Source organism: Carlito syrichta, unplaced genomic scaffold (genome assembly GCF_000164805.1).
Source record: "Carlito syrichta isolate Samal-C Ts95f unplaced genomic scaffold, Tarsius_syrichta-2.0.1 Scaffold107946, whole genome shotgun sequence".
NCBI classification, from domain to species: Eukaryota; Metazoa; Chordata; class Mammalia; order Primates; family Tarsiidae; genus Carlito; species Carlito syrichta.
The window spans coordinates 114,036-139,770 of NW_007052042.1; the positions used below are offsets into that span (position 1 = coordinate 114,036).

Genomic DNA, 25,735 nt, shown 5'->3' on the forward strand with positions numbered 1-25,735 from the left:
CGGTGCAAACACCGCTGGCAAGTCCTTGGAGGGCAGGAAGTGTGTCTGTTTCATCTTTGCACACCCAGTGCCTGAACGGGACAGGGCACGTTGGTTGTTGGCTGGATGGATAGATGGGAGGAGGGGAAGGGGGAGAGGACCAGCCCAGAAGGAGCCTGGGACACGTCCTCACCGCCACGGTCTAACAAGCGCTGAGTGCTGGGCACACCCTGCCAGCTGCCTTCACATCCTAACTTCCTTAATCCTACACCCACCCTAGGAGGAGGTGTCAGCGTCAGTTCTCACTTACAAATGAGAAGACTAGAGCACAGATAGGTTAAGGACCTTGACCGAGGACACACAGCCAGCTGAGGGGTGAATCTGGATCCTGAGTCCAAGCCCTGCAGCCGCAATGGTTCTCCTGACCACTGAGATGCCCTTGGCACCCAGAACAGTCAGAGGTTCTGTGACCACACATGCACCATAGGAGTGTACGCAGGGGAGAAGGTGTGCCATACAGGCACAACCCAGGACGCTGACTAAAACAGGTTCATGGCCATGGTCAAAGGTTGTCGAAAGAAGCAACCGTGATTCTGTTACAAGGTCCTCGGATTTCACCAGCTATGCCTTTGGTGGTGCAGAGCTTGGTCCAAGACCTGGGCCAGACTGAGCTACTGCACTTCGACTAGAGTCTCCTAGGGAACTGACCCTCAGTTTCCCCATCTGTGAACTGGGAATGATACTCCAGCCACCTGGCTGCAGAGACCAAACACAGAGCATGTAGGGAAGGGTGCCCCACGAGCCCCACAGGAACATTTGCTGTGACAGCAATTTATCGCCCCTTCTGTGTAGTGACGCCCGTGCTCTTCTGGGCTGCGGCCTGAGTTGCACCTGCGCATGCTCCTGGCTGCCTGGTGCCAGCACGTGTCGGGCTTGCGGCCCCTTCTGCTGTGCTCAATACCATCACAATGCACAGGGCTGCACACACAGCTGCTGCTTCTTAAGTGAAATCCTGGGGATCCTTTCTTAGGGAGGGACGAATGTGTCAAAGAGCGTGCCCTGGATGTGCGAGGCCACCACCTGCAGCCTGAGGAGATCTCAGCTGAGCATCGGTGGTGCACACACCTGGTGCCCAGTCTCGTTTCTTCCCATTGTTCTTATTTTGGCTCCTTCGCATGTCTTCCTTTTTAATTAAAAACGTTTACAGAAGCCTCGCTGCCCGAGGGGTTCTGCTCCTGCTAACTGTCCTGTCAACCGCCTTACGTTCCCTGGCCAACTCCCAGTAGCCAAACCGCAACTATCGAAAGAAGCGTATTTGCATGCGCCGTAGAAAGAAAGCGAAGGGTACTTGAAAAGGCTGTACCTGCATCTGGTACTCAAGTACTGGCACCTCCTCCTCCTCGGTTGGTCCAAACTGTCGCCGAGTGGCTGAGAAGCGAAGAGCAATGGCTATGGCCAGCTTCAAGTTCACAACAGACATGCCTATGATGGAGACCCGCCCCGAGGACAGGCCACCCAGGGAGGCGCCAAAGCGCTGCCTGACATCCTGCAGAAGGAAAGCCGATGGTGAGGCGAGCCTGGCCATGTGCACCTTGGACAGCAGCACAGAGGTGAAGGCGTGCTGGTATGCTCACTCGGTGCAGACTGTGCCCAACTGTCCAGGTCCTGTCCCTGGAGTGCTGGGCGCAGGGCAGTGAGGCAGGGCGGACCTGCAGGGGCTACAGGCGCTACTGGTGAATTGTGAATGGAACAGAGGCACTAAAGAGGGGACACCCAGCTCCCTGGGGAAGGGCCACTCCAAACCAAGGGAGTGGCAGAACAGACAGCACTGTGTCTGAGTGCTCCCTCTTCAGGGACCTGCAAACTGTCCCTCCAGAGGTTTTGCCTCTGACCCCGGCACGATTCAGTCATAGCCTGAGCTGCCGGAGGACACGTGGGGAAGTCCGGGCTGAGACCCTCTCTAGCTCCAACAGTCCATCCATAAAATACGCTCCTTTTATTCCCACTCCCCTTGAAGCCCACTCTCCATCAAAGGCAGCCCTTTCAAGGGGCTTGATGAACCACCTATCATTCTTTGTGTGCCTATGAAATGGACAGTTCCTTTGTGTGCACCCAGCTGGAACCTCCCGTTCCATATCTCAGGGCACGTGTTACCATTTTAGCAGTGGCTGCTTCTAAGGCCCGACAGCAGTGCCGTGAGCACACCTGGTCCATGACCCTCACCAGATTACCTGACCATCTTTCCTCCCCTCTCTCTTGCTGCTCCTGCCAGGTCTGTTTCTTTTATGCTTGGGGCCCTTCCTCCAAAGCACTGAGGGATTTGTGTGGCAACCCCCCCCAAAACTCTGTCTGTCTGAGAATATTTCTCTCCTAGGAAGGAGTTTAGCTGTGTTCAAAAAATATATGGTGAGAATTATTTTCTCTCATTGGTGGGAAATAGCATTTCACAGTCTTCTTGCATTCAATGTTGTGCTTGAGAAATCTGAAGTTAAAGTTTTACTCCACTGGAGTCAGACCTAGAAGGTTTCAGAATACTCTCTTCGAAACGCCTCCATTTCCCTACCGCGAGCCTGAGTACCGGGCTCTTCCCCGTCTTCTTTGGTCCCCCCCAGGCTCTTTGCCCTCGGTTCCAAGACAGGATCTCCTCTGTTTCGCCAAACTCTGCCTCATCTTCGTTAACCCTTTCCTAACCAGAAGATAATTCTCCAGCCTCTAGTTCCTTCTCCTGTTATGGTCATCCCCTCCAATGTGCTCTTTCTATCAATTATTTTATTTTTATGTTAATTTTTAACTTATTTTCTATTAATATTTCCACGAGTTAAATGACTTGCTTCATGTTGCTGATCTCTCTCCATGTCTCCTTCTCCTGAATCTCTCTGTCTCGCGCACTTTAAATTCGTGTTCTCCCTGCTCCAGTCAGATAACACGCGTTCTTGGGAGTGTTCTTCCAAAGGGTACATGCTCAGGATACAGCTGACCAGAGGTAAGTTCACAACTTCCCAGGGCCATCAGCTATGACTCGGGCCATCTCTGCCAGGACCACAGTCTTTCCTCTACTCTCAATGAGTTTAGGGGAGTGATGGAGTGAGGTCTGGACACCAGAGAACTCTGTTTGTCACCTCCCCTCTAACCCCTTGGGGAAACAGCACTGGAAGGGGGCAGTTCCCTAGCTGGGACCCCTACGGGGGAATGGACACTCCTGGGTGGCTGGGCCGCCAGTGTCTGTTGTCAGGCTTGGATTCACCCCCTGGCCATCTGCGCAGGTGGTGTGGCTGGCCCAAGAGTCCCCTTCCTAGCTGGGGGACCCAGAACCAGAACCGAGAAAGGTGTCCCCCGGCCATGCTCAGCCCATGTGGCACACACCCAAGCCAGGCCCTGCAGGGCAAGTCGCCTGGAAAGCCCTGCCCACAGACCCCACGAAAACACCGTCCAGTACCTTAAAGGGGCTGACATAGGTTCCCTCGGGAGTGACGTCCCCTGTCTTGTTCAGGAGGTTCTGGCGAGGAATTCTAACCTTGTGGAAAATGGCAAATCTGTATGGGAGAAATCACAGGACTGCTGTTAAAAAGGGCTTCTCTCCTGGGGCTTTTCTTGCCTCCTCCATGGGCAGCTTAAATGGCAGTATAGTCCCCAAGACAAGGAAACCAGCAGAGAGCTCGTGCCTGTGATGCCAACACTTTGAGAGGCCGAGGAAGGAAGACTGTTTGGGGCCAGGAGTTTGAGACTAGCCTGGGCAACACAGCAATAGCCCATTTCTACAAAAAAATTTTTTAGTAGATTAAAAAAACGAAAGTGTGCTGTGTGTGGTAGGTTGTATGTTGCACAGGTTGGCCGTATGCTACACGTATCAATGCCAAGTCCTCACTCCCACTGGCCACAAAGTATGCTCTCTAGGGCATGCTGGGAAGAGAGGCCTGAGCAGGGCTGAGTGTTTCCCACCCACGTACAAGTAAAAACTGCAATATTCAACAGAAGAAACATGTTTTCGAAGACCAGAATCTCCAATTCTCATACTTCGATCTCAAACCAGAACATGATGTGATAACACCAGCAAACTGAGGTTTTAAAACTCTCAGGTCAAACAAGAGAACTTGTATTAGGGCATCGGTGCTCCCAGGGCAAGAAAATTCATTCCTTCTGAACAGCTGAGTACGGAATTACACACACTTCATCACAGATCACGATGGATTAGCTATCAAAGGTATCAGTTATAGTTGTTGGGTCAGAAAAGCCTATTTCACAATAGTCTAGGGAATGAGGCTATGCAGTTATGGATATGACATAAACCATGCAGAGAAAACCCAAAAAACAAACTGAAAAATATCAATAGTTCCTATAGCAACTTGCCTGACGGCTGAGATCCCTCGCAAGGTCTTAGGGAATATTCTTTACTAAGCCACAGAAAACACCTCTGTAGGGACCACACGTGCCAGGGAAGGGGGCAGCTGCTGGAGGGGACGGTGCCTCTTTCCCATCTGCCCATCCTGAACCCCAGAGTGGAGAAGCCCCACCCGTCACCTCGTCCCGAGCCACCTCCAAGCACACGCAGCATCAGCTCCACCTGCGCTGTCCCTTCCACTTACCCCCAGCCCTGCTAGGCTCTGGCGCCCAGATCCCCACTCAGCTTCCTCCCGTCCACGGACTGCACCGTCATCTGCATCGGCTCCTTCCTGCCTCCACCTCCCCATGGGAGCAGGGGCTTTCCAAACTGCCATCAGAAGGGCCCGGCCTTGCGTGCGACTCTCCGGTCCTGTAGAAACCGTAGACAGTCCCCCAGCCGGGCCCTGTCCCTCCTCCAGCAGCACCACCTTCCTGCAGTGTGGCCTGCCCGTCCCACCTGCTCGGGACGCCCCTCTCCACCAGACTCTCTCCAGGCCTCCGGGCCCTCCCGGCATCCTCACCATCAACACCAGGTGGTCCTCGCCATGCAGCTCCACCGCCACCCTTCCCGGGAGGCCCATGATGATTCCCACCCCACCCTGCAACGGGTACAGGGTGGACCTCAGGGAACCCCTAGAGGGTGGTCCTGTTCCGTGGCGACCCTCCGCTGTTGCCATTCCTTGGTGAGCCAGTTTCTTGTCCCAGTTTCCCGGGCTTATTCCTCGGTTACGTCAGGGCCACAGGGCCCAGGACCTTCCTAATAAGAGGCACTGAGTGGCCGTGGGATGAAAAGGAGTGGGGTATGACCTTGTTCTCTGGGGCACTGGGGCCACAACCCTGAGTCCCGGGGACAGCTTGACGAAACAACACAGGGGTGCCTTCCAGCACCCCCAGGGAAAAGCAAGGACCCTGGGAGGAGGACGGGGCTGGAGGAGGCCTCTCCCAAGCTCCTTGGGGAACCGAGGAGATCTGGCGAGGGAGGTACTGCAGTTCCCTCTGCCAGGCCTGGCCCGCACAGGCAAGAGGCAGCCCCTGGTCGTCCCTGCACGAGGTGAGGTCGGCTGCAGACCAGCTCTCAACGGCCCCCGACCTGGGCCTGCCCACGCCGTGCTGCCTCCTCCAGCGCCCGTGCAGGTGGCAGCGTCACTCACAGGGCAGCCACCCATTCAGAATGCCCCATTTTATGAGAAAACCAGCCTCGGTGCCAACACTGGACGTGTTCCAGCCTGTACTTGAAAGCCAAGGAATGCCTTTTCCAGCATGATTCTGCAGCCGAGAGGGCCCTTTTTAAGGAGTGGAAACTCTTCACCCTTTCTCACCACAGATTTGAACAAATATGCATGTATTTATCCTCGCAAAAGCATTCCCTGGAGTGCCACTGAAAGCAAACTCCACACATTCCCTTCTGATCGCTTCTGTTCCACGAAAGTTGTTCCTGAAACAGCCAGATGTGGCCAATGGCTGGGCCAACCTGAAAGCCAGATTGATTTGGTGTCCCCAGTGGGCAGGGGGACGTGGGTGTCACGGTGTGTGTGTTGTGGGTTACGTGTGTGGCACAGGGACACGTGTGTGGCACAGAAGACCCACCATCCTGAGTTCTCAGGCCTCGGCCCTGCTCCCAGGTTCCAGCAGTTTACTTCTTCCCCCGGGGCCGCCAGGCCCAACCCCAAGCCCAGCCCACTGGAGCCTCATGGACTTCCAGCCACTTCGAGGTGGGCCCCAGAGCCTGGAGGCCCTTACCTCAGAGTAACGCCCAGAAAAGTACCTGTAGCCCACCTCAAGGGTCTGGCTTTTCTGAAAACATCACTTGAAAGATCTTCGTTATCTTGCTTTTAGAGCTATTAGGCTAGAAGAAGTTCACATAATCTATGTTTGCCTCTGATTTCTCAGCAAACCACACAGCTGGGCATTCTTATAAAGTGACCAAATCTAACTTATAAACCATAACCACTTTTTTCAAGATAAGTGATCCCAACACTGATGACAAAAAAAAAAATCACTACACTGTAATACGGGCCTTTGAAAAGACAGAGCCCTGGAACACGCAGGCAGAATCCTGGCGGGGAAATCCCACGGAATTCAGGCAAGTTCCTAAAGCCACCGCGAAACTCCAGCACTGCTGCGCCCCCTGCTGGGCACGCCGGACCTGCCAAGCCCGGGAAGAGGCGGGTATTTCGGGGGTACAGGCTGGAGAGCACCCAACGATCTACTCGAGGAAATGACGCAATTTGGTCTGCTGGAGAAAGATGGCACAGGTCTCGGGTGAGATGGCATCAAGTGCCACGCAGGGCATGGGCGTGGCAGGGGCTGTCTTGGTCTGGACCTGAAGACCAGCATCCTTTTGTTAGAGCCGTGTGTTCTGTGTGGGGCTGGGAAGCCATCTGCATTGTGGCTCTGTGAATTGGAGGGTCCCATGTACGCAGTTAGGCCGGCGGGCGTATCCTCCCTGGGCGGGAGGCATTGCTCACTGGCTCCCACTCCAGCACCAGCAAGCTACGGGGCCCTCAAAGGCTCGGGGATTGAATCAGCTTTCTTCCAAGATCCCTGCCTGGTCTCTCGCCTCTGAGCCTGCAGAAAGACAGATAGGCTCCGAGGCACAGGGACTCTGGCCTGATGGCGCAGCTCTGAAATGCTGCATGACACGGTCCTCATTGTCCCTATGGCGAGTTTCAAAAGAGGCTTCATGACATCGATGGGATATGTTATATTTATTTAGAAGGGTCTTAGCCATATCAACGCGATGTACGTATCCTAAGTGGATTGGCAAAACGCTTCTTGGGAAATCAGTCCACCAGGAGACATGTATTCAGTCTCGAGAAACAGGAGTTTACTTGGGAGGATCTGTGATGTCCCAAAATAATATAAAAGATTCTGACTTGAAAAACCAAATGAACAGTGAATGGAGATCCTTGCTCAAACCTGATGCTACCCACTGGATGTGGCAATTCACCACGACCCGCCCGGGGAAGATACACCCGCCGGCCTGACTGTGCACATGGGACCCTCCGATACACAGAACCACAGTGCAGATGGCTTCCCAGTCCCACAGAGAACACATGGATCTAACAAAAGGATGCTGGTCTTCAGGTCCAGACCAAGACAGCCCCTGCCACGCCCAGGCCCTGCATGGCACTTGACGCCATCTCGCCCGAGACCAGGGCCATCTTTCTCCAGCAGATCAGACTGCGTCACTTTCTCGAGTAGGTTGTTGGGGGCTTCCTGCTGCCCTGGTCCTCCACACCTGCCACATGATCACCGTCCCCTGCAAACCCTGAGAAAGTAGTGATCTAAGGGAATTTATGGCTCCAGGTTGGGACGACGCTTCTACCAGCCAAACACAGCACCGACAAGCGGATTCCTTGTGGAAGCCAGTGAGTTCAGAATTCTGTGAGATTGGTGTCAGTTATGAGGGTTTTGTACATGTATGTCTTATTTTGCTTTTTATTTTATTATACATTTATTTATTTACTTATTTATTAGTCAAGGTCTCACTCTGTCACCCAGGCTGGAATGCAGTGGTGCAATCATGGCTCACCACAGCCTCAACCTCCTGGGCTCAGGTGATCCTTTCACCTCAGCCTCAGCTTCGTGGTATTAGGGGATCCTTCCGCCTCAGCCTCCCAAACAGCCGGGACTACAGCCATGCACCATCAAACCTGGCTGACTTTTTTCTTTTCTTTTCTTTTGTAGAGACAAGATCTTGCTACGTTGCCTAGGCTGTTCTCAAACTTCTGGGTTCAAGCAATCATCCTGCCTTGGCCTCCCAGAGTGCTGGGATTATAGGTGTCAGCCACCAAACCTGGCCTTATCTTGCTTTTAAACAATGTCCTTTTACTTTTTTCCCCGATATGACATTGTGCAAAAATTAGTGGTTTCCAGCCTCTAGTACAATCTGGGGCCCTGGCAGAGATTTGAGACACTGTCTCCCTCCTCAGCACCTTCCTCCTGCACCTTGGTCATCCAGACTTTCTAGAAGGAAGAAACAAAAGGAGGCTTCTCCACAGTTGGGACCTTGGAAGCCACCCGGTGCAGCCTCTCTCTGGAAATGGCTCATCTCCTCCTTTATGCCCAACAACCGGTCACGAGAGCCAGTCAGCTCCAACTATGGGAGATGGGCTTCCTCTACTCTCCAGCCTCGTTATGAAGCAGCAAGTCTAGACGGGATGCAAGACCTCGACTCAGGGATGCTCCTGCCTCTAGTGAGAAATCGAGTCCCTGCTTGGCTCAGGGATGCTCTGTCTTGGCCTCCTCTAATGAGAAATCACCTCGTGGGCACAGCGGGGACTAAACCTCACAGGGCAGGCTTCCCGGGAGACGGCGTGTCGAGTCTGCACGCACAGGTGAGGGAGATGACCAGCCCTGGCCTGCTCAGGCAGCCCCATGCAAGGGTCCAGCATGGGACGTCCACCATCACCCACTTTATAGAGGAGGAAACAGGCCAAGAAAGTACGCAAAATAACAAAGTTGAATCCAAATCCATCTGACCCCAGGGTTCACCCGGCTCCCTATGTGGGGTTCTGAAATCCAATCCCTCAAAAGATGCTCGGGACCCCTCGTGAACCGGCTCTCCCCACCCACCCTGCCTGCTCCCCAGCACACTGCCGGGCCTCACAGCCCCCCACCCCCAGCCCTCACCCTGTGCCGTGCCCTCTACCAGGAACACTGCAGAGTCACCAGCCGCCCTCTCCTAACCACACAGGCCGCCCCGAGGCCATCGTGCACTGGCTAGTCTTTCTGGGCTCCGCCCAAGCCAGGCCTTGGCAGCACCAACCCTGTGTCGCAGCTCCTGCCACTGAACCACGTAGATCTCTGTGGGCTGATTAAACAAATAAACCAGGAACACTCTGTCTTCCAAGATGTCACACTAAGATGACCGGAAATGCAAGCCCAGGCCCAGGGTGGCAGCCTTGAACACCGGTCCCTCGAGTTCAGCGTGGACGTGGGCCGAGGCCAATCCCCAGGAAGGTCAGGACACGGCCGAAGGCCTCACGCAGGCGCAGTGGGCCCCGCATCACAGCCACCACCCAGGTGGAGGCCCCACCAGCTACAGGCAAATGCCTGGGTCTGACAGGGAAGCTGGGGCAGAGCGGGTTTCCTGAGGGCTCTGAGGAGGGGGCCTCGGGCTGAGGAGTTTGAGCAGGACACCGCTGTCCACGCAGGGACGAGGCGCACATCTAAGGGCAGGGGACAGCATCGGTGGGCCCAGTGAGATCCCACGAGAGTGGTCATGCAGCCGGGGACTCGGCAGGAAGCACGGTGTTGAGCGGCTCAGTCACTCACCCGTTGTCCAGCCCATTCTGTCCCAGCTTCTTCCCTATGTCGCCGACCATCACCCCTGGCATGGGAAGGAGGGTCTTCGGGTCCCGAATCTGTACAAAGCCACAAACAGCAACACACGGCAACTGTTAGGATTGCACGACCATCAAAAAGAATGTGTTCACAAACCCAAGGGTGGGGCCATGGGCGGCTGTGGGTTACACTGTGTGCTGCAGAAACGTATCCAAGTCCTAAGGCTAGGAACTGGGAACAAGACCTTATCTGGAAATGAGATCTTTGCAAAGGTAGTGAAGTTAAGGATATAGAGACGAGAACATCCTATATTCCCCAGGCAGGCCCTAAACACATGGCACATGCCCTGCGAGTCAGAATAAGAGTGGGCATGGAGAAGAGGAGGCGGCCACATGGACAGGGAGGCAAAGTGGAGCACTGCAGCCACAAGCCAAGCAATGCCTGGGGCCACCAGGAGCTGGAAGGGACAGGAAGGATCCTCCCTAGAGCCCCCAGAGGGAGCGCGGCTCTGAAGACACCTCGATTCCAGACTCCAGCCTCCAGAATGGAAAAGTCAGCTGATGTTGTCTCAAGCCCACCAGCTGCGAGAGATGAACACAGGGGCTGCTAGGCACCCCCTGCCTGGAGAACATCAGGACCCTTGTATCCATATCGCAGATACAGAACTTTCTGCTGGGTTTTAATAAAGTGACAAAATGGCTGAGCACATATGTGCAGTAAGAGAAACAGCTGAGATTGCTCTGGTGAATCTCTACTCCTCAAAACACGGATCCAGCCAGCTGATGGCGCACCGTGGGAGCTCCAGGGAGGGATATGGTTTACTCCTTGGACGCTGCTACAGGGGTTTCTCTCCCAGGAGTGCTGCCACAGACCCAAGGGCGGGATCCCTCCTTCCCTGCCTGGGGACACTGGGTGATGTGTGGAGAAACTCTGGCTGTCCTACTGGAGGGGGGCTGTGGCACCAAGTGGGGAGATGCCAGGGTGCTGCAGCCATGCTGGAGCAAAGGGTGCCTCCCAGAGCCCAGCCCAGCTGTCAGCGGTGCCCGAGTGGACAAACCTGCCTTAGAGAAATGTGGAGCCAGTACTACTGGGAACGTAGTTATTTGTGTGAATCAGGAGCTTTTGTTTATTTCCATGAAGCAGCCAACTGACCTAGCTGAACTTTAAAATAAAGATACTTAAACTTTAAAAAGGGCTGAAATTCAAGTGCAAAACATCTTTTCCTCTGTCTAAAATCTCTCAATAAGGCTCAGTAAAGATTCAGACACAGATTTTCTAAGACCTTTTGAAACAGATACTATAAAAAAGTTAAACTTGTTGGGCACCACGTTCACCACTTGGGGGGGGTGGCGGGTTCATCAGAAGCCCAGACCTTGTCTTCACAATGGAACGAATCTGCCATGGACCCCATGACTCTAAAAATTTTTTTAAAAAGTAAAAGAAGGTAGAAATGCAGAGGAGACACATATACCAAAAGAGCTGGTAATTTCCAAGTAAACAGGAAATCACTGCTATTGCAAGTTCTCAGTTTATCCAGAAATAAATGTTGTTATTATAAATACCAGTATGCTTCTTGAATCAAAGAAAGAATTCTAAACCCAAAAGCAGAAATGGTTAATGTCATACTAATCTCAAAATGCTGACTTGTGTCAATTAACATCCAACATTTCCCACCTCCTTAGAGACTGCCGACCTGATGTGACACAACAAACCTGCAGTAGATGACAGCCTGCCATGTGCCAGCTAAGGGTCCGAAGCATGGACCCCAATCCTAACCAGTCCCTCCCCCATGACTCTAGGAGGGAGGACCTGGGGGCCCTGATCGGCACCAGCACACGGTGGCACTTTGTTGGACAAATGATGAAATCCTATGGTGTATTTTTAGCATAACTTATAGAGAGTCTAAAACATGTGGCTCTACAGTCTAAAGATCAGACACACGGAAAGCAGAACTGCAGTCCAGGCAACTTCCATATGGCATGCACCCCAGGTATCAGAAACAGGAATAGTAGCTTTAGGTCAAGTAGCTGTGACACTGTACTAAGTATATGGTTGGGCTCTGCCCTTGGTTCCTGGCACGCAGCTCCTAAACTTCTTTATCTCTGGAGTGGTCAGAGTGCCTTAAGTGTGGTCACGAAACAGCTGGCGACTAGGGACCCCTAGACAGCTTCAGAATGTGGCTGGTCGCCCTGAACGACCAAGGCAGGATTAGAGGGTCGGGACTCTCCGCCCTACCCACTGGTCTCCAGGGGCGGGAGGAAGGGAGAGGAGTGAAGCGGGGGAAGGTCAAGGGGATCACCAACGTCCGGGGATGCAATCAGTCAGGCCTCCGCAATGAAGCCTCCACAAATCCAAATGACCCAGGTTCGTGGCTGCTCTCGGAGGGGCTGCACCCAGGGAAGGCACGGAAGGAAGCCCCTCTCCCTCCCACGTTCCCTGCCTGCTCCCCGCATCCCCCATCTCCTCATCTGCACCCTTCACCACCTCCCTTATAAGAAACCCGCCAACGTCAGCAAAGTGCTTCCCTGAGTTCTGTGAGTCCATTAATCCAACCCGAGGCAGATCAAGGGAACCCAGCCTACAGCTAGTCGGTCAGAAGCCCAGGCCCCGACCTGGACCTGTGACCGGTGTCTGAAGCAGGGGCCGTCCTGTGGGACTCGGCCTCACCCTGTGGAGTCTGAGCCATCTCCAGGCGGACGGTGTTGGAACCAAACTGAACAAGAGGGTGCCCAGCTGGTGTCCGCTGGAGCGTCACCCAGTGAGTAGGGAGAAGCCACACATCTGGTGCCAGTACCGTGCTGGCTGTGCAAGAGCAGGCAAACGCTGCTTCCTCCTATATCCTTGCAGCAAAGAAAAAGCGTGTCCGGTCTGCAGTCATTCAAATGTTCAGGTCAAGTGAAAAATAAGGTCATAGGCACCAAGAGGAAAACACAGATAAAGCTGGACTTGACCGCATCCAAGGGCACGATCCAGCAAGCAGCGAGTAAACCAATGGGGTGGGAGGAAGTATCCGCAGTGCGATGTCTGATACCGGCGTCGCATCCAGAACACACAAAGAATACTCGTGGCTCAACAAAAAGACAACCAACTGAAAAAGGAACCAAAAGCCAGGGACCAGACCGCATATAAAAGTTGAATTCCGACCACGTCCACAGCAGCCAACCCAGAGGGCCAAGCAAGGACCCCTGGAGCAGTTGACCCCAGTGGGCCAGCACTTAACGGAGAGCTGCCTTAAGTCTGGTTCCAGTTTTCAACTTAGAACCCACTGGAGAAAGCCAACATGCCCTTTAACCAATCCCACGGGACACCCTCTGGAAAGCCATCTCCAGCCTCTCAGGCCAACAACCTCCATCAGAGCGGCCCTTTCTTCCACTGGGAAGTCGCCCCACTCTCTGTCTTTGAGTGTCAGTGGCCGACACCCTGACCCTATCGAGCAAGCTGACGTTTCTTCACAGAGGTATACAGAGGACCCACTGGCACGGCAAAAGACGTTCGACAGCACTGGGCAGTCACATCATGCAAAGCAAAACCGTCACAGGACAGCGCTTCACACCCGCTGGGGTAGCTATTAAGAAGGGAGAAAAAACAAACAAACAGAAAATGGCAAGAGTTGATATGGATGGGGAGAAACTGCACTCCTCCTACATTGCAAGTGGGAATGTCAAATGCTGCAGCCATGGCAGAAAACAGCATGTAGTCCACCAGAAAGACAGGCATTGTATTCCTACATGATCCAGAAACGCCACTTGGGCATACTCCCAAAAGAACTGAAAACAGGTATTCTAACAGACACTCATTCACAAATATGCACGGCAGCAGTATTCACCATAGACAAAGGTGAAAACAGCCAATGCCCATCACTGGATGAACAGATAACCAAATGGTCTATCCATACAGTGGAACAGTATATAGTCACAAAGAGGAATGAAGGAAGTACTGGTTCATGCTACAACACGAACAAAACTTGAAAACATGATGCTAAGTGAAGAAGCTGGATGCAAAGCCACATATTTCATGACTGTTTTCATGGGAAACGTCCAGAACAGGCAGATCCACAAAAACAAGAAGTCGACTAGTGGTTGCCTGGGGTTGAGGCAGAAGGATTGGCAAGTGACGGCTTAATGGCTACAGGGTGTTTTTCTAGAAAGATAAAAGGATTTGGGAACTAGATAGAAGTGGTGGTTGCATAACACTGTGAATGTACTAAATGCCACTGATTACGTATTTCTAAACAGTAACCAGGCCAGGGTTGCTTGAGCCCAGGAGTTTGAGACCAGCCTAGGGAATGTAGCAAGACCTCATCTCTGCAAAAAATTTTTAAAAAGCTGGGTGTGGTGGTGCGCACCTGCAGTCCCAGCTACTCTGGAGGCAGAGGCAGAAGGATCACCTGAGCCTAGCAAGTCGAGGCTGCCGTGAGCCATGATCAATCACCTGGGTGACAGAGTGAGGAGACTCTGACTCAAAGAACACAGTTAACTGTATGATATGTGAACTTCCCCTCAATTAAAACATAAAGCCGTGGTGGTTTTCTTCTCTCATGAGAGCCTCCCCACCAGAAAAGCCTCACAAAACAAAAATGCCAGAATGGGGTGGGACTTAACTCAGCATCAAGGCTGCCCAGAGAGGAAGGCCCTAGACAAGCTCCCAGTAGCTCCAGGTTTAAGGACCCAGTAGCCCCGTGGGTGGGGTGGGAAGCCCACTGCACACCTGGTCAGGTCATCAGCCCTGGGTACACCCTCAGCCACAACTCTCCTTGTGTGCGGGCCACAGTGGGGATGCCAAGGCAGACGTCACATCAGCACTCCCGAGCCCTCCTCAGACCTCCAAGTAGGAATCCCGGGAGGGTGAGGCCAGGAGACCCAGATCAAGCATCGGAGGCAATGTTGACACAGCCCCAGGGGGACAGGGAGGATGTCAGACAGATGATCTCAGAGGCTGCGGATCTCACAGCCAGGAATGTTGGCCAGGCCCTCTCTACTGTGACACCTGGACACTGGGCCAGATGACCCTTTCTTGGGGGAGGGAGGGGTTTCCGTGTTCTGCAGGATGCTCACTTGAGTCCCTGGGCTCTACTCACTAGATGCCTAAGTGCCCCTGGGGCACACACTGTCCCCGCTGGGGGCTGCCACCGTGTATCACCACGCTGGTGTCCTACCTGCACGATGAAAGGATGCAGCCCATGGCACTGGCCCCCCGGCATGTGCAGCTGAGCAAACACCACTGCGTGTGTAGCCGTCTTGCCCATGTTGCCTATCCAGAATTTGGCAGCTTCAAAATCAGGGGAGTGTATGACGAATTCCTGCCCGAGGGAAAAAAGTGAAAGTTAGAGTCAGCAGCTGACACACACACAGCCTTGCTTTTCCTTTTCACTAGATTCCATTTTCTGTGATCAAAATAGTTGAGACAAGAGTCAAAATTGCTTGCACATTTTACTTCCTGTGTGGCACAGGCAGGTTGTATTTTTTATTTTTATATTTATTTATTTATTTATTTATTTATTTTGAGTCGGAGTCTCACTCTGTCGCCCAGACTGGAGTGCAGTGGCCGCTCCCGGCCACCGCAGCCTCGACCTGCTGGGGCTCCGGCGATCCTTCCGCCTCAGCCTTCCGAGTAGCTGGAACTACAGGCACGCGCTATCACGACCGGCTAATTTTTTGATTTATTGTAGAGATGAGGTCTCGCTGCCCAGGCGGGTCTCGAACCCGCAGGCTCAGGCAACCTACTCACCTCAGCCTCCCAAGGCACGGGCTTATAAGGCTGAGCCACCGAACCCGGCTTAGGCTGTATTTTTTAGACAGAGCATATCTCTGTATCTCCTGCCTTAAAAACTTTCTTATGGAAAATGGTGACCAATATTTCTAACAAAACAGATGTAAGATATTCTGTAGGCTGGCAAACTCCCTCATCTTCTCAGAGGCAGTTGCTGATCACACCCTCTAGGGAGAACACCCTGCTGGCATGGCGCCCTCCCACATCCCCCACCCACTTACAGCCCACGACACATAGAGCTGTTCTTTTACTCTGTCTCCCACCGACAAGCTCCAAAACTGAGGTTACACCCCAAATGTCCCCAGCACAAGGCAGGCACTTGGAATGTCAGAGTGAAAGAATCACTGAACAAACGAGATGGGTGGCATCCCAGTGCTCAGTGCCTGGCTAGAAGGGGTGTGGACAGATCACGCGTGAGCACGGCAGGTGCTCAGTGAGTCCAGAGAAGAATAGTGAGTCCGGAGAAGAACAGCAGAGGCCAGCAGGCAGGAGTCAGGCTGCTGGGCCTGCCCCGGCATCCAACGGGAGGTCTGCAAGTGAGGCGGGAGGGGAGATCACAGACACCCAAAGGCAGGACTGCATGATGCGAGTGGGATTGGAGCCAGACAGAGGGGCGTCTGCAGGTAAAGAGATAGTATGTGACCTGCACAGCTGCCCGGGCCACCTCAGCTGCCGGCATCTATGCCATGCTCGAGTTTTCACTGCTGGGGGCTGTCGTGGGTGAGTTCTGGTTCCGGGTTCCATCTCCTGCAGGGTAGGAAGCTGCAAACAATGACCCCAGGAGGATTTCCCTCCATACCCTGCAGTGGGTGTGACTTTATAAACCAAGAGTAGCGAGCAATTATCTCAGAGACACTGAAATTTCACTGGAGGCGGGGGCTAGGTAGGGGCATGTTGACCATGCCTTCTGCAATCTTCTCTCAGTGACAGCTGAGGTGAGGGGGGGCACCCCAGCCTCAGCCCTCCCTGCCCTCTCCTCAGCACACAGCAGTTCCAATACCTCCACCCTGTTACCCATCCTCTGCAGGTGCAGGTGTGCAGGCTCAGAGCCCCAGCCCACACCAGCTCTTGGGGCCGTGGCTCCACGCAGATCTTCACGACTCAGCCTGTCCCTGCAGCTGCCCTCCCTGCAACCGCCATGCCATCCGTGTCCCCTGGAGGGCCTCCCCGGCACCTGGTCCACCTCACTCTCCCTGCTTGTGCCAGTGTCTCCCTCTAGCCCACGACCGCAGAGGCTTGTCAGCCATGCTCACTGCTTCCTGCCTCCTCTGGAAAGCGATGTCTCGCACACAGCAGGTGCTCAGCAATGTCTGCTGTGTAGACAAGGGCACAGCCAGCAGCTCAACCAGGCTCCTGGGTGCCTCACCTCCATGTATCTGATGTCACGCTCCAATCTTCACTTAGGGGCCAGATGCCAGGAGCAGGAAGAAATGAGAACTGCTCTTTGCAAACAGAGCGGAACCAACTCTTTGACTTCTGCTGGGTGCTGGGACACAGCCACACACACGTCATGCCCAGCCCTGAGCCACCTGGGCCCTGTGCTCCCTCTACCAGTCAGAAACGGCCCCATCTCCTGGCAATGCAGGGCCACAGTACTGGAGACAGCAGGAGGAAATGGGGCCACGGGCCGGAAAGACTGCATTCAGACAAAGATACCTTGGGATTTAAAAAATAAAAACCCACTGGGTGCAGCGGCTCATGCCTGTAATCCCAGCACTTTGGGAAGCTGGGGTGGGAGGACTGCTCGAGGCCAGGAGTTTGGGACCAACCTGAGCAACACAGTGAGACTCCATCTCTGCCAAAAAAAAAAAATTAGCCAGGTGTGGTGGTACATGCCTACAGTCCCAGCTACTCAGGAGGCTGAGGTGGGAGGGTTACTTGAGCCTTGGGAGTTAAGGCTGCAGTGAGCCGTGACTGTGCCACTGCTCTCTAGCCTGGGTAACGGAGGGAGACTGTGTCTCAAAAAATTAAAATGAAAGTCCAAGAGGGCCAGTGTGCAGCTTTCTCTCAGCCCCACTCTGATGGGGATCCTTGACGGCCTCCCCAGACCCCCCACGGGAGCCCACACCGCTCCACACAGGGACTGTCTCCGACTGTTCCCTGCCCGGCCTGGGGGCTCCACTTGGGTTTCCTTCTGTGTTCCTCCATGCGTCCCCTAGACACAGAGTCCACACTCAGCCTGTGTTGTTGGACAAACAGATGAATGGATGATGAACAAGCACATACATGGGCACAGAGCTTTACATCCTGCCGCACGGAGCTCTTCCGCCCAGCTCCACCGGGGGAAAGGCGGAAGGCTCCCAAACCCCCAGGCCGGGGAGGAGAGAGGCAGGTAGACACGGGCCTCAGGGACGGCAGAGGCCAAGGAGAGCGGGACCGCAGAGAGCCAGAGCAGGGCGCGTGAGGGGGAGGGCCGCCCCTCCCCCTCTCTCTGGCTGCCCTGTGCCCCCCACAGCACTTCTGACGTGGCCTGTCACCCTCTGCCACACGGGGACACTCCTAGAGCACGAGGGCCGACCCGCGGGTTCATGGTGCCCTTGGGCAGACGGCAGCGCCTGCACTGGCAGCACTCAGTGGAGACGCCAGGCAGTGGCACAGACCAGACGCCTCAGAAAGATCAAAGACCAGGGGAGCCAGACTGACAGAGCCCGGCCCCGGGCACGCAGGCGGCTATGAAGGAGTGAGGGTGGAGGGGCCCGCATTTCCACATGGGTCCCTACGCAGAGCATGACAATCTGAAGGGTCTACAGGTTGGAAGTGGGAGTGCAAGCCTGTAACCCCAGCACTTTGGGAGGCTGAGGCGGGACAGCACTTGAGTCCGGGGATCGGAGGCCACAGTGAGCTATGACTCACTGCACTCCCACCTGGGTGACAGGGCAAGACCCCACCTCAAAAAAAGAAAAGAAAATGGACAGCTTGCGAATCCACTACCAACAGGCTGCCTGGAAAACAAAGCCACACGTTTTACAAGATGAGCACTTCCGCACCACACTCACATTACACACAAATCCCACCCATGGCGCGTTCTTGGTAAATTTCACAGGGGGCATGGGTTTTGCCTCGCAAGCCCTCCTCTCCTGGGCTCTCACTCTCCAGCATGGCGAACCTCAGTGTGTGTTTCACACGCACGCATGCATAAGAACGAGTTTCTGGTTTCGCTTGTTTCTATTCCTGGCGATGTCACGTGCACTCATGATGTTTCATGCACTCTAAGCCCAGAGACTCATGGGAAGATGGCACCTACCTCTGAGCTGGGGTCGTAGTGCGCAGTTGTTCTCATGGCCTTCGTGTTGCTGCCGTGACTCAGTTCGGTCAAAGCAAAACATCCAAAAATCTGAAAGTTGCAGCACAAACGAGAGGAGGCAAGATCAGCTCTTCACACACAGAGCTAAGGGGCCCCACCACCCCTTTCATCTAAGAACTCAGCCAAGGTTCCAAGCCCCAAATCTCCACGACCACTGAGCCCACTAGTGACTGAATGCACCATTCTGTCACACTGGCAGCCAGGCTGTCTGGCTGATGAGGATGCGGCTCACCCATGCGGGCAGCACCTCCCTGAGTCAGCATGGCAGTGAGAATGGCTCAGGTCGGGAGCAGATCGTGGAAGGCATCGGCGTGAACTCACCAGTATTGGGAGCTCAGCGTACCCATGGCAGGTAGAGCTTAGTGCTAACTCTTCAGGCAGAAGCCTGAGAACCCCAGGAACCAAGAAGAGCACGACCACCCCCCACCCTAGGACCCTCTCCTGCAGTCTCCCCTTTGCACAAATCTCTAAGGAGACTGGGTGAGAGAACTGGGCTCACAGCCCACCATGATCCTCACTCACCTCCATAGTGGCGGTCTGTTTAACATATCTGAAATGTCGTTTGGAACCGGAGTTGTAAACTGTTGCTCCAAAAACCTAAAAATACAAGATCATCCCATAAACAGATGCAGCTGAGAAGAGCCCGCTATTCTGGAACTTTACAGTTGACAGGCACCCAACCACCACCTTGCACAGGTTCCCAGCTGCCGCACGCTTCCACAGAGGAGGAGAGTAGGGGCTCTGAGAGGCCAGCTGGCAGTGTGACACCAGAGGCAGGGTCTCCCGACACCCAGCTGCCCAGGGGGACTGAGCCTATACTCGTGAAAAGACCCTGGCCCTTGTGCCAAGCAGTGTATAAACGTTATACACAGACACCTCAGACTTACGATGCCTGAAAGGCATCCAGAGGGTCTGAGAACAGAAGTGGGGGGAAGTGGGGGAATGAGAGTGTGAGGGTATGTATAGAGTAGAACCCACCACCAGTGAACAGTCTCTGCATGGACAGGGCAATGTTGCCATCCCAAGCTCATCTCACCAGCACATGAGAAAGGAAAGCACAAGTTTCTCCATTTCCCCTACTTTTTCTTTCCTATTGGCTTAAAAAAAAAATTTGTACAGATGGGGTCTTGCCAGGCTGCTCAGGCTGGTGTCGAATTCCCGGCCTCAAGCAACCCTCCTGCCTTGGACTCCCAAAGTGCTAGGATTGATTACAGGCAGAAGCCAGGTAACCCGTCTCTCTCTCTCTCTCCCTCTTTTTTGATAAAGCAAAGAAAAATCCCAAAGCTCCTCTTCTTATGGGACTCGGAGCTTCACAGCACTGCATTTTATGTGTGCTGAACAAACTCTGGGAGTCCTGCTTGTCCCAGGAACAGGGCAGCCAGCAGGGTTCAGTGCTGGGGGGTAGCATCCTTCCCCCACTCGCTCACGCCCGTGCTCACCAGCATGTGGAGGAAGTACTTCGTAGCCAGGGACCAGTCATACATCCCCAGGCAGTGAATCAGCGTGGACACTTTCAGAGGATTCTTGAGTATGTCTTCTATGTCAAGGAAGTCATATTCGAAGATCCGTTTGCACCGCAGGAAGTTCAGTTCACGGTACTTGTCCAGGGACAGGCCGGCTCCACGGGAACGGGCGAAGAGCGGGTCGTTCTCCAGAGTTGAGAAGATGGTTTTCTGGAACAGAAGGCAGAGATGGCTTATTTGGAAGCAAAAGATGAATCTGAAGACATTCTGGCTTATAGTGCTATTCAAGGCCACAGGCTCCATGGGACACACAGTTTGGCCTGGGGACACCCGAGAGGAATGCCATTCCCAGCTGACTCGAGAGGGGCTGGAGGCCTGCGACGTGTAAACAACTGGTTCTTGCTCCTGTACAGCTCCTCAGTTCCCTGAGGACCGTGGTGGTTGCACAGAGGAGAGGCCCGGGCTGGTGGCATGGGTCTCGCCCTGCAGGCGAGGAGCTTCCAGAGCCACAAGCCCCATTTTGCCAATGAACTCAGCTGCTCACTCCACAGGGGACCCACTAGCCAGGCCTGCACAGCCACATACCTACCTTAAAGCGGAGTAAGTCCTCGCCTTCTAAGAACAGCGCCAGCTCCTTCCAGCTGAAGGACGCCCGAGCTCGGTAGGCATCAAGGGGCCCCCGGGGGAGATCCGGGAGCAGAGCGTCGTCGCCTCCCCCCACAGTGGGTGCCATCGCGAGGTGTCAACCTGCTCAGACATGTAACCTGTGTCAGTGCATTTCACGCCATGGATTGGTATCACCCGTGAACAAGAGTAAAACCAGCAACGTATTATCAACAAGAGAAAAACAAACCCCGAGTCCAAGGGACAGCAAGAAAGAATCACCACGTGAATAGCTAGCATCCGCTTCACTGTGGCCAGTGCACGTGGTAGCACAACCGAGGCTGCCGGGGCACAGCACGGAGGTTTTGTTGGAGGTTTGTTTTCTGTTGCCACAGCTTTACCTGAGAACACCTCCACCTCTTGGGGGCACCCCGGATGTCCAGACCTACGCTCTAGACTCACCAAACCAGGGGCCAGCACACTTTCCCTCTGGAAGCCAGTCAGTGCTGGCCGGTCCACTCTGGCCACACACAACAGTACCTAGCATCCCCATCCACCCCAAGCCCGCCTGAACATGGGACATCTGGCACAGAACCTCTGGTCACAGGTTTCTGTCCTGGTCTCTCCTCGACATGCAAACATCTGGCTTCCTGCTAACAGCAGGCCTTGCGAAATCCAGCTCTCTCAGCCAAAGAACTTCTCTGGAATTTTCTGAAAAGACCGGGTCCCTCTCCAAGTGCCTCAGCCACTCGAGGCACTGGACAGAGTGGCTTGCGAATCCAGACTCAGGGAGACACAGGAGAGCTGGGTCCCAGGTGTGGACTCCCCAGCTTAACTGTTAAGGCCCAGGAGGGCTTTGAGTCCTTTTCCTTGTAAGGTGAAACAGTCGGGACGCTGGAGCCTGAGCCTGCCCGGTCCCCACTGCCGGGGACACTTTGCCTGTGAGCAGAGGTGGGAACGGCGTGTCTGGGCACCCGCTCAGGGACCAGGGACGCTGCCCTTTATGGACGCGCCTTATTAGCTGCCCCTACAACTGTGAGCCCAGGACAACTGTCCCCGCCGGAAAACGGAAAACGGAAGTTCAGAGAGGCTGTGTCTTCCCAGACCCCCTTCCTCTGAGAACTGGGGAAGAGGATTCGAGCCCAGTACCGTCTGACCCCAAAGTCAGGCCCTTCAAGCACCACCCTGTGACATCAGGAAAAGCAGCACAGGCTAAACCTAAAGCGAGCAGAAGGAAGACAATGATCAAGACTGGAGCAGCACGTGATTGCACAAAACAGAACAATAATAGAGATGATCAACAAAAATAAAAGTTCTTTGAAAAGACGGACAAGATCGGCAATCTTTCAGCTAGACTGACGAAGCAAAAAGAAAGAAAACACAAATTCCTGATCAGGAGGAATCAAAAACAGGACAGTACTGCTAACCTTAAAGAAATAAAAGTGGGCCAGGAGCAGTGACTCACGCCTGTAACCCCAGAACTTTGGGAGGCAGAGATGAGAGGACTGCCTGAGTCTAGGGGTTCAAGATCACCCTGGGCAACTTGGCAAGACCTCATCTCTACAATAAATCAAAAAATAAACTGGGCGAGGTAGTGCACACCTATGGTTCCAGCTATTTTGAAGGCTGAGACAGAAGGATCCCCTGAGCCCAGCAGGTCAAGGCTGTGGTAGTCGTGAGCATGCCATACACTCCAGCCTGGGTGACAAAGTAAGATTCCAACTCAAAAAAAGAAAGAAAGAAAGAAAAATGATCATAAGGGAATATGATGAACTGCAGTATGCCAACAAAATAGATGAAATGGTCAAAATTCCCAGAAAGATACAATCTATCAAAGTGCCTTTCGAGAAACAGAAAATCTTAACAGACCTATGATGAATAAAGAGATTGAATCAACTCAGGGGTTGTCAATTGTGAATCCTGCCAAACATTTAAAAAAGAGTACCGCTTATTCAGACTCTTTCAAAAACATAACATTTTCCAACTCGTTCTACAGACCAGTATTACCTGACATCAAAATCAGACACAGACAGTACAAGAAAACAAAACATAACAAACTAACATCCCTCATGGTACAGATGCAAAAGTTCTTAAGAAAAGTTTGAAACTGAATCCAGCAATATATAAAAATCATTATATATTATGACCAAATGGAATTTATCTCAGGAATGCATGGCTGTTCAACATCTGAAAATCAATTAATGTAACACATCAAACTAATTTTTAAAAAAGACACACAAGAAACATGATCATGTCGATAGATGCAGAAAAAACATGTGACAAAATCCAACACCTAGGCATGATAAAAACTCTTGGCAAACTAGGATTAGAAGGCAACACCATCAACCTGACAAAGAGCATCTAAAGAAAGCCCATAGTGATCATCATACTTAACTGTGAAAAACTAAATGTTTTTCTGCTAAGATCAGGAACAAGACAGCAATGTCCACTCACTTCTTCTATTCAACATTTTCCTGGAGGTTCTAACCAGTGCAATTACATAAGAAAACCAAATAAAAAGTATCCAGATTAGAAACAATTTCTATTTGTAGACATAATCTTGGATACAGAAAAACCCTAAGGAATCCCTATCAGAATTAATAAATTAGTTCAGTAAGTTTGCAAGGCACAAGATCAATATACAAAACTCAATTCTATTTCTATGCACTAGCAATGAACAATTCAAAAATAAAATGAAGAAAACAATTCCACTGACAACAGCAGCATGAAATAAAATATTTAGGAATAAATTCAACAGAAGTGTAAAACTTGTACTCTGAAAACTTTTACAAAATTGAAAGACTTTCAAGACCGAAATAAATGAAAAGATATCCATATTCGTGATCAGAAGACCTAACATTAAAGCAGCAATACTTTCCAAATGATCTACAGATTCAATGTAATCCCCATCAAAATTCTAGCTAGTTTTTTTTTTTTTTTCAGAAATTGAAAAGTCGACCCTAAAATTCATATGAAAATTTAAGGAGCCCAGAAAAACAATCTTGAAAGAACAAAGTTGGAAAAGTCACACTTCCTGATTTCAAAACACTACAAAGTTACAGTAATCAAGACATTGTGGTATTGACATAAAGACGGATTCAATCAATGGAACAGAAATCAGAGTCAGGTAAAAAAGAAAGAAAACACAAATTTCTGATCAGGAGGAATGGAACAGAAATCAGAGTCTAGTCAGGCATGGCAGCTCACACCTATAATCCCAGCTAGCTGGGAGGCCAAAGTGGGAGGATCCCTTGAGGCCAGGAGTTTGAGACTAGCCTGGGCAACATAGTGAGACTCCTGTCCCCAAAAATAAAAAAAAATAAAAAATAAAAGAAGTCAGAGTCCAACAATAAACTCTTATATGTACAGTCAGCCGCTTTTTGATAGGGGTATAAGATCATTAAATGGAGGAAAAAACAGTCTTCTCATCCAAAAGTGTCAGGGCAACTAGAAATCTGCATGCAAACGGAGTTGGACTGTTTCTACAAGTATACAAAAACTAACTCAAAATGGATCACAGGTCTAAGTGTAAGAGCTAACACTGCAAAACTCTTAGAAGAAAACACAGGCCGGGCATGGTGACTCATGCCTGTAATCCCAACACTTGGTGAGGCAGAGGTGAGAGGAATGCCTGAGCTCAGGGGTTCGAGGCCAGCTTGGGTAACTTGGCGAGACTTTATCTCTACAATTAAAAAAAAAAAATCAGCTGGGTTTGGTGGCGCATGCCTGTGGTTCCAGTCACTTGGAAGGCTGAGGCAGAAGGGTCACCTGAGCCCAGCAGGTCGAGGCTGCGGTGGCAGTGAGCTTGCCACTGCACTCCAGCCTGGAGGACAGAGTGAGACTCTGACTCGAAAAAAGGAAAACGCAGGAGTAAATCTTTGTAATCTTAAGTTAGGCAAAGTCTTCTTAGATATGACATCAGAAGCACAAGCAACTAAAGAAAAAGTAGATAAATTATATTTCACCAAAAGTAAAAAACTTTTGCTGAAAAGGACACCATCAAGAATCTTAAAACTCAAAAATAAAAAGACAACCCAATTCAAAGGTGGACAAAGGGTTCAAATAGACATTGCTCCATCAGGGAAATGCAAATTAGCAATACAATGAGATATCACATCCATTAAGACACCCAGGATCAAAAAGATAAAAGCCAGGCGTGGTTGCATGCATGCTCCGGCAGGCCCAGCTACTTGGATGCCGAGGCAGGAGGACTGCTTGAGCCTAGGAGTTCAAGACCATCTTGGGCAACGTAGCAAGACCTCGCCTCTAAAACAAAATAAAATAAAATATATGAGTGATAACAAGTATTGATGAGGATATAGAGAAATCAGACCCTGAGAGGAACGTAAAATAATGCAGCCATTGTGGAGAACGGTTTGGCAGACCCTCAACTGCTTCAACACAGACTAACCACCTAACCAGCAATTCCACTTCAAGCCAGAGTCCAACAATAAACTCTTACGTGTACAGTCAATTGCTTCTTGACAAGGGTGCGATGTATGCGCTCAAGAAAACCGAAAGCAAATCTCCACACAAAAACCTGTTCATGAACGTTTACAGCGGCATTATTCGTAACAGCCGACAGGTGGAAACAACCAGAATGTCCATCAACAGGTGAGTGGACAAACAGATGTGGCAAAGCCATACGATGGAATATTATTCAACCCTACAAAGGAATGAGGTCCTGACACATGCTGCAACGTGGATGAGTCCCGAGGACACCGTAAGTGAAAGAAGCCAGACACAGAAGATCACATATTGTATGATTCCAGTTACACGAAATGTCCAGGATAAGCAAAAATGTGACATGAAATAGATAGCTGCCAGGAGCTGGGAGGCAGAGGGGAGGAAGGAGTAACTCTTAGTGGGCCCAAAGTTTCTTTTTTGGGCGACGGAAATGTTCTGGAATTACACGGTAGTGATGCTTGCACAACTCTGTGAATAGACA

At 52.1% G+C, this 25,735-nt stretch overlaps 1 protein-coding gene across 1 annotated transcript in view; it reads right to left on the reverse strand.

Annotated features, from left to right (window-relative positions):
* Positions 1–20,921, reverse strand: part of ACOX3 (acyl-CoA oxidase 3, pristanoyl) — a 40,605-nt gene extending 19,684 nt beyond the window's left edge. Inside the window, exons 1-8 of the mRNA XM_008067942.1 lie at positions 20,774–20,921; positions 20,161–20,394; positions 19,244–19,318; positions 18,662–18,751; positions 14,804–14,947; positions 9,640–9,728; positions 3,416–3,512; positions 1,343–1,525 (exon numbers count right to left, since the gene is read on the reverse strand). Of these exons, the coding sequence (XP_008066133.1) occupies positions 1,343–1,525; positions 3,416–3,512; positions 9,640–9,728; positions 14,804–14,947; positions 18,662–18,751; positions 19,244–19,318; positions 20,161–20,394; positions 20,774–20,917 (1,056 nt within the window). The 5' untranslated portion in view covers positions 20,918–20,921. The remainder of the gene's footprint in view (positions 1–1,342; positions 1,526–3,415; positions 3,513–9,639; positions 9,729–14,803; positions 14,948–18,661; positions 18,752–19,243; positions 19,319–20,160; positions 20,395–20,773) is intronic.
* Positions 20,922–25,735: the final 4,814 nt, after the last annotated feature.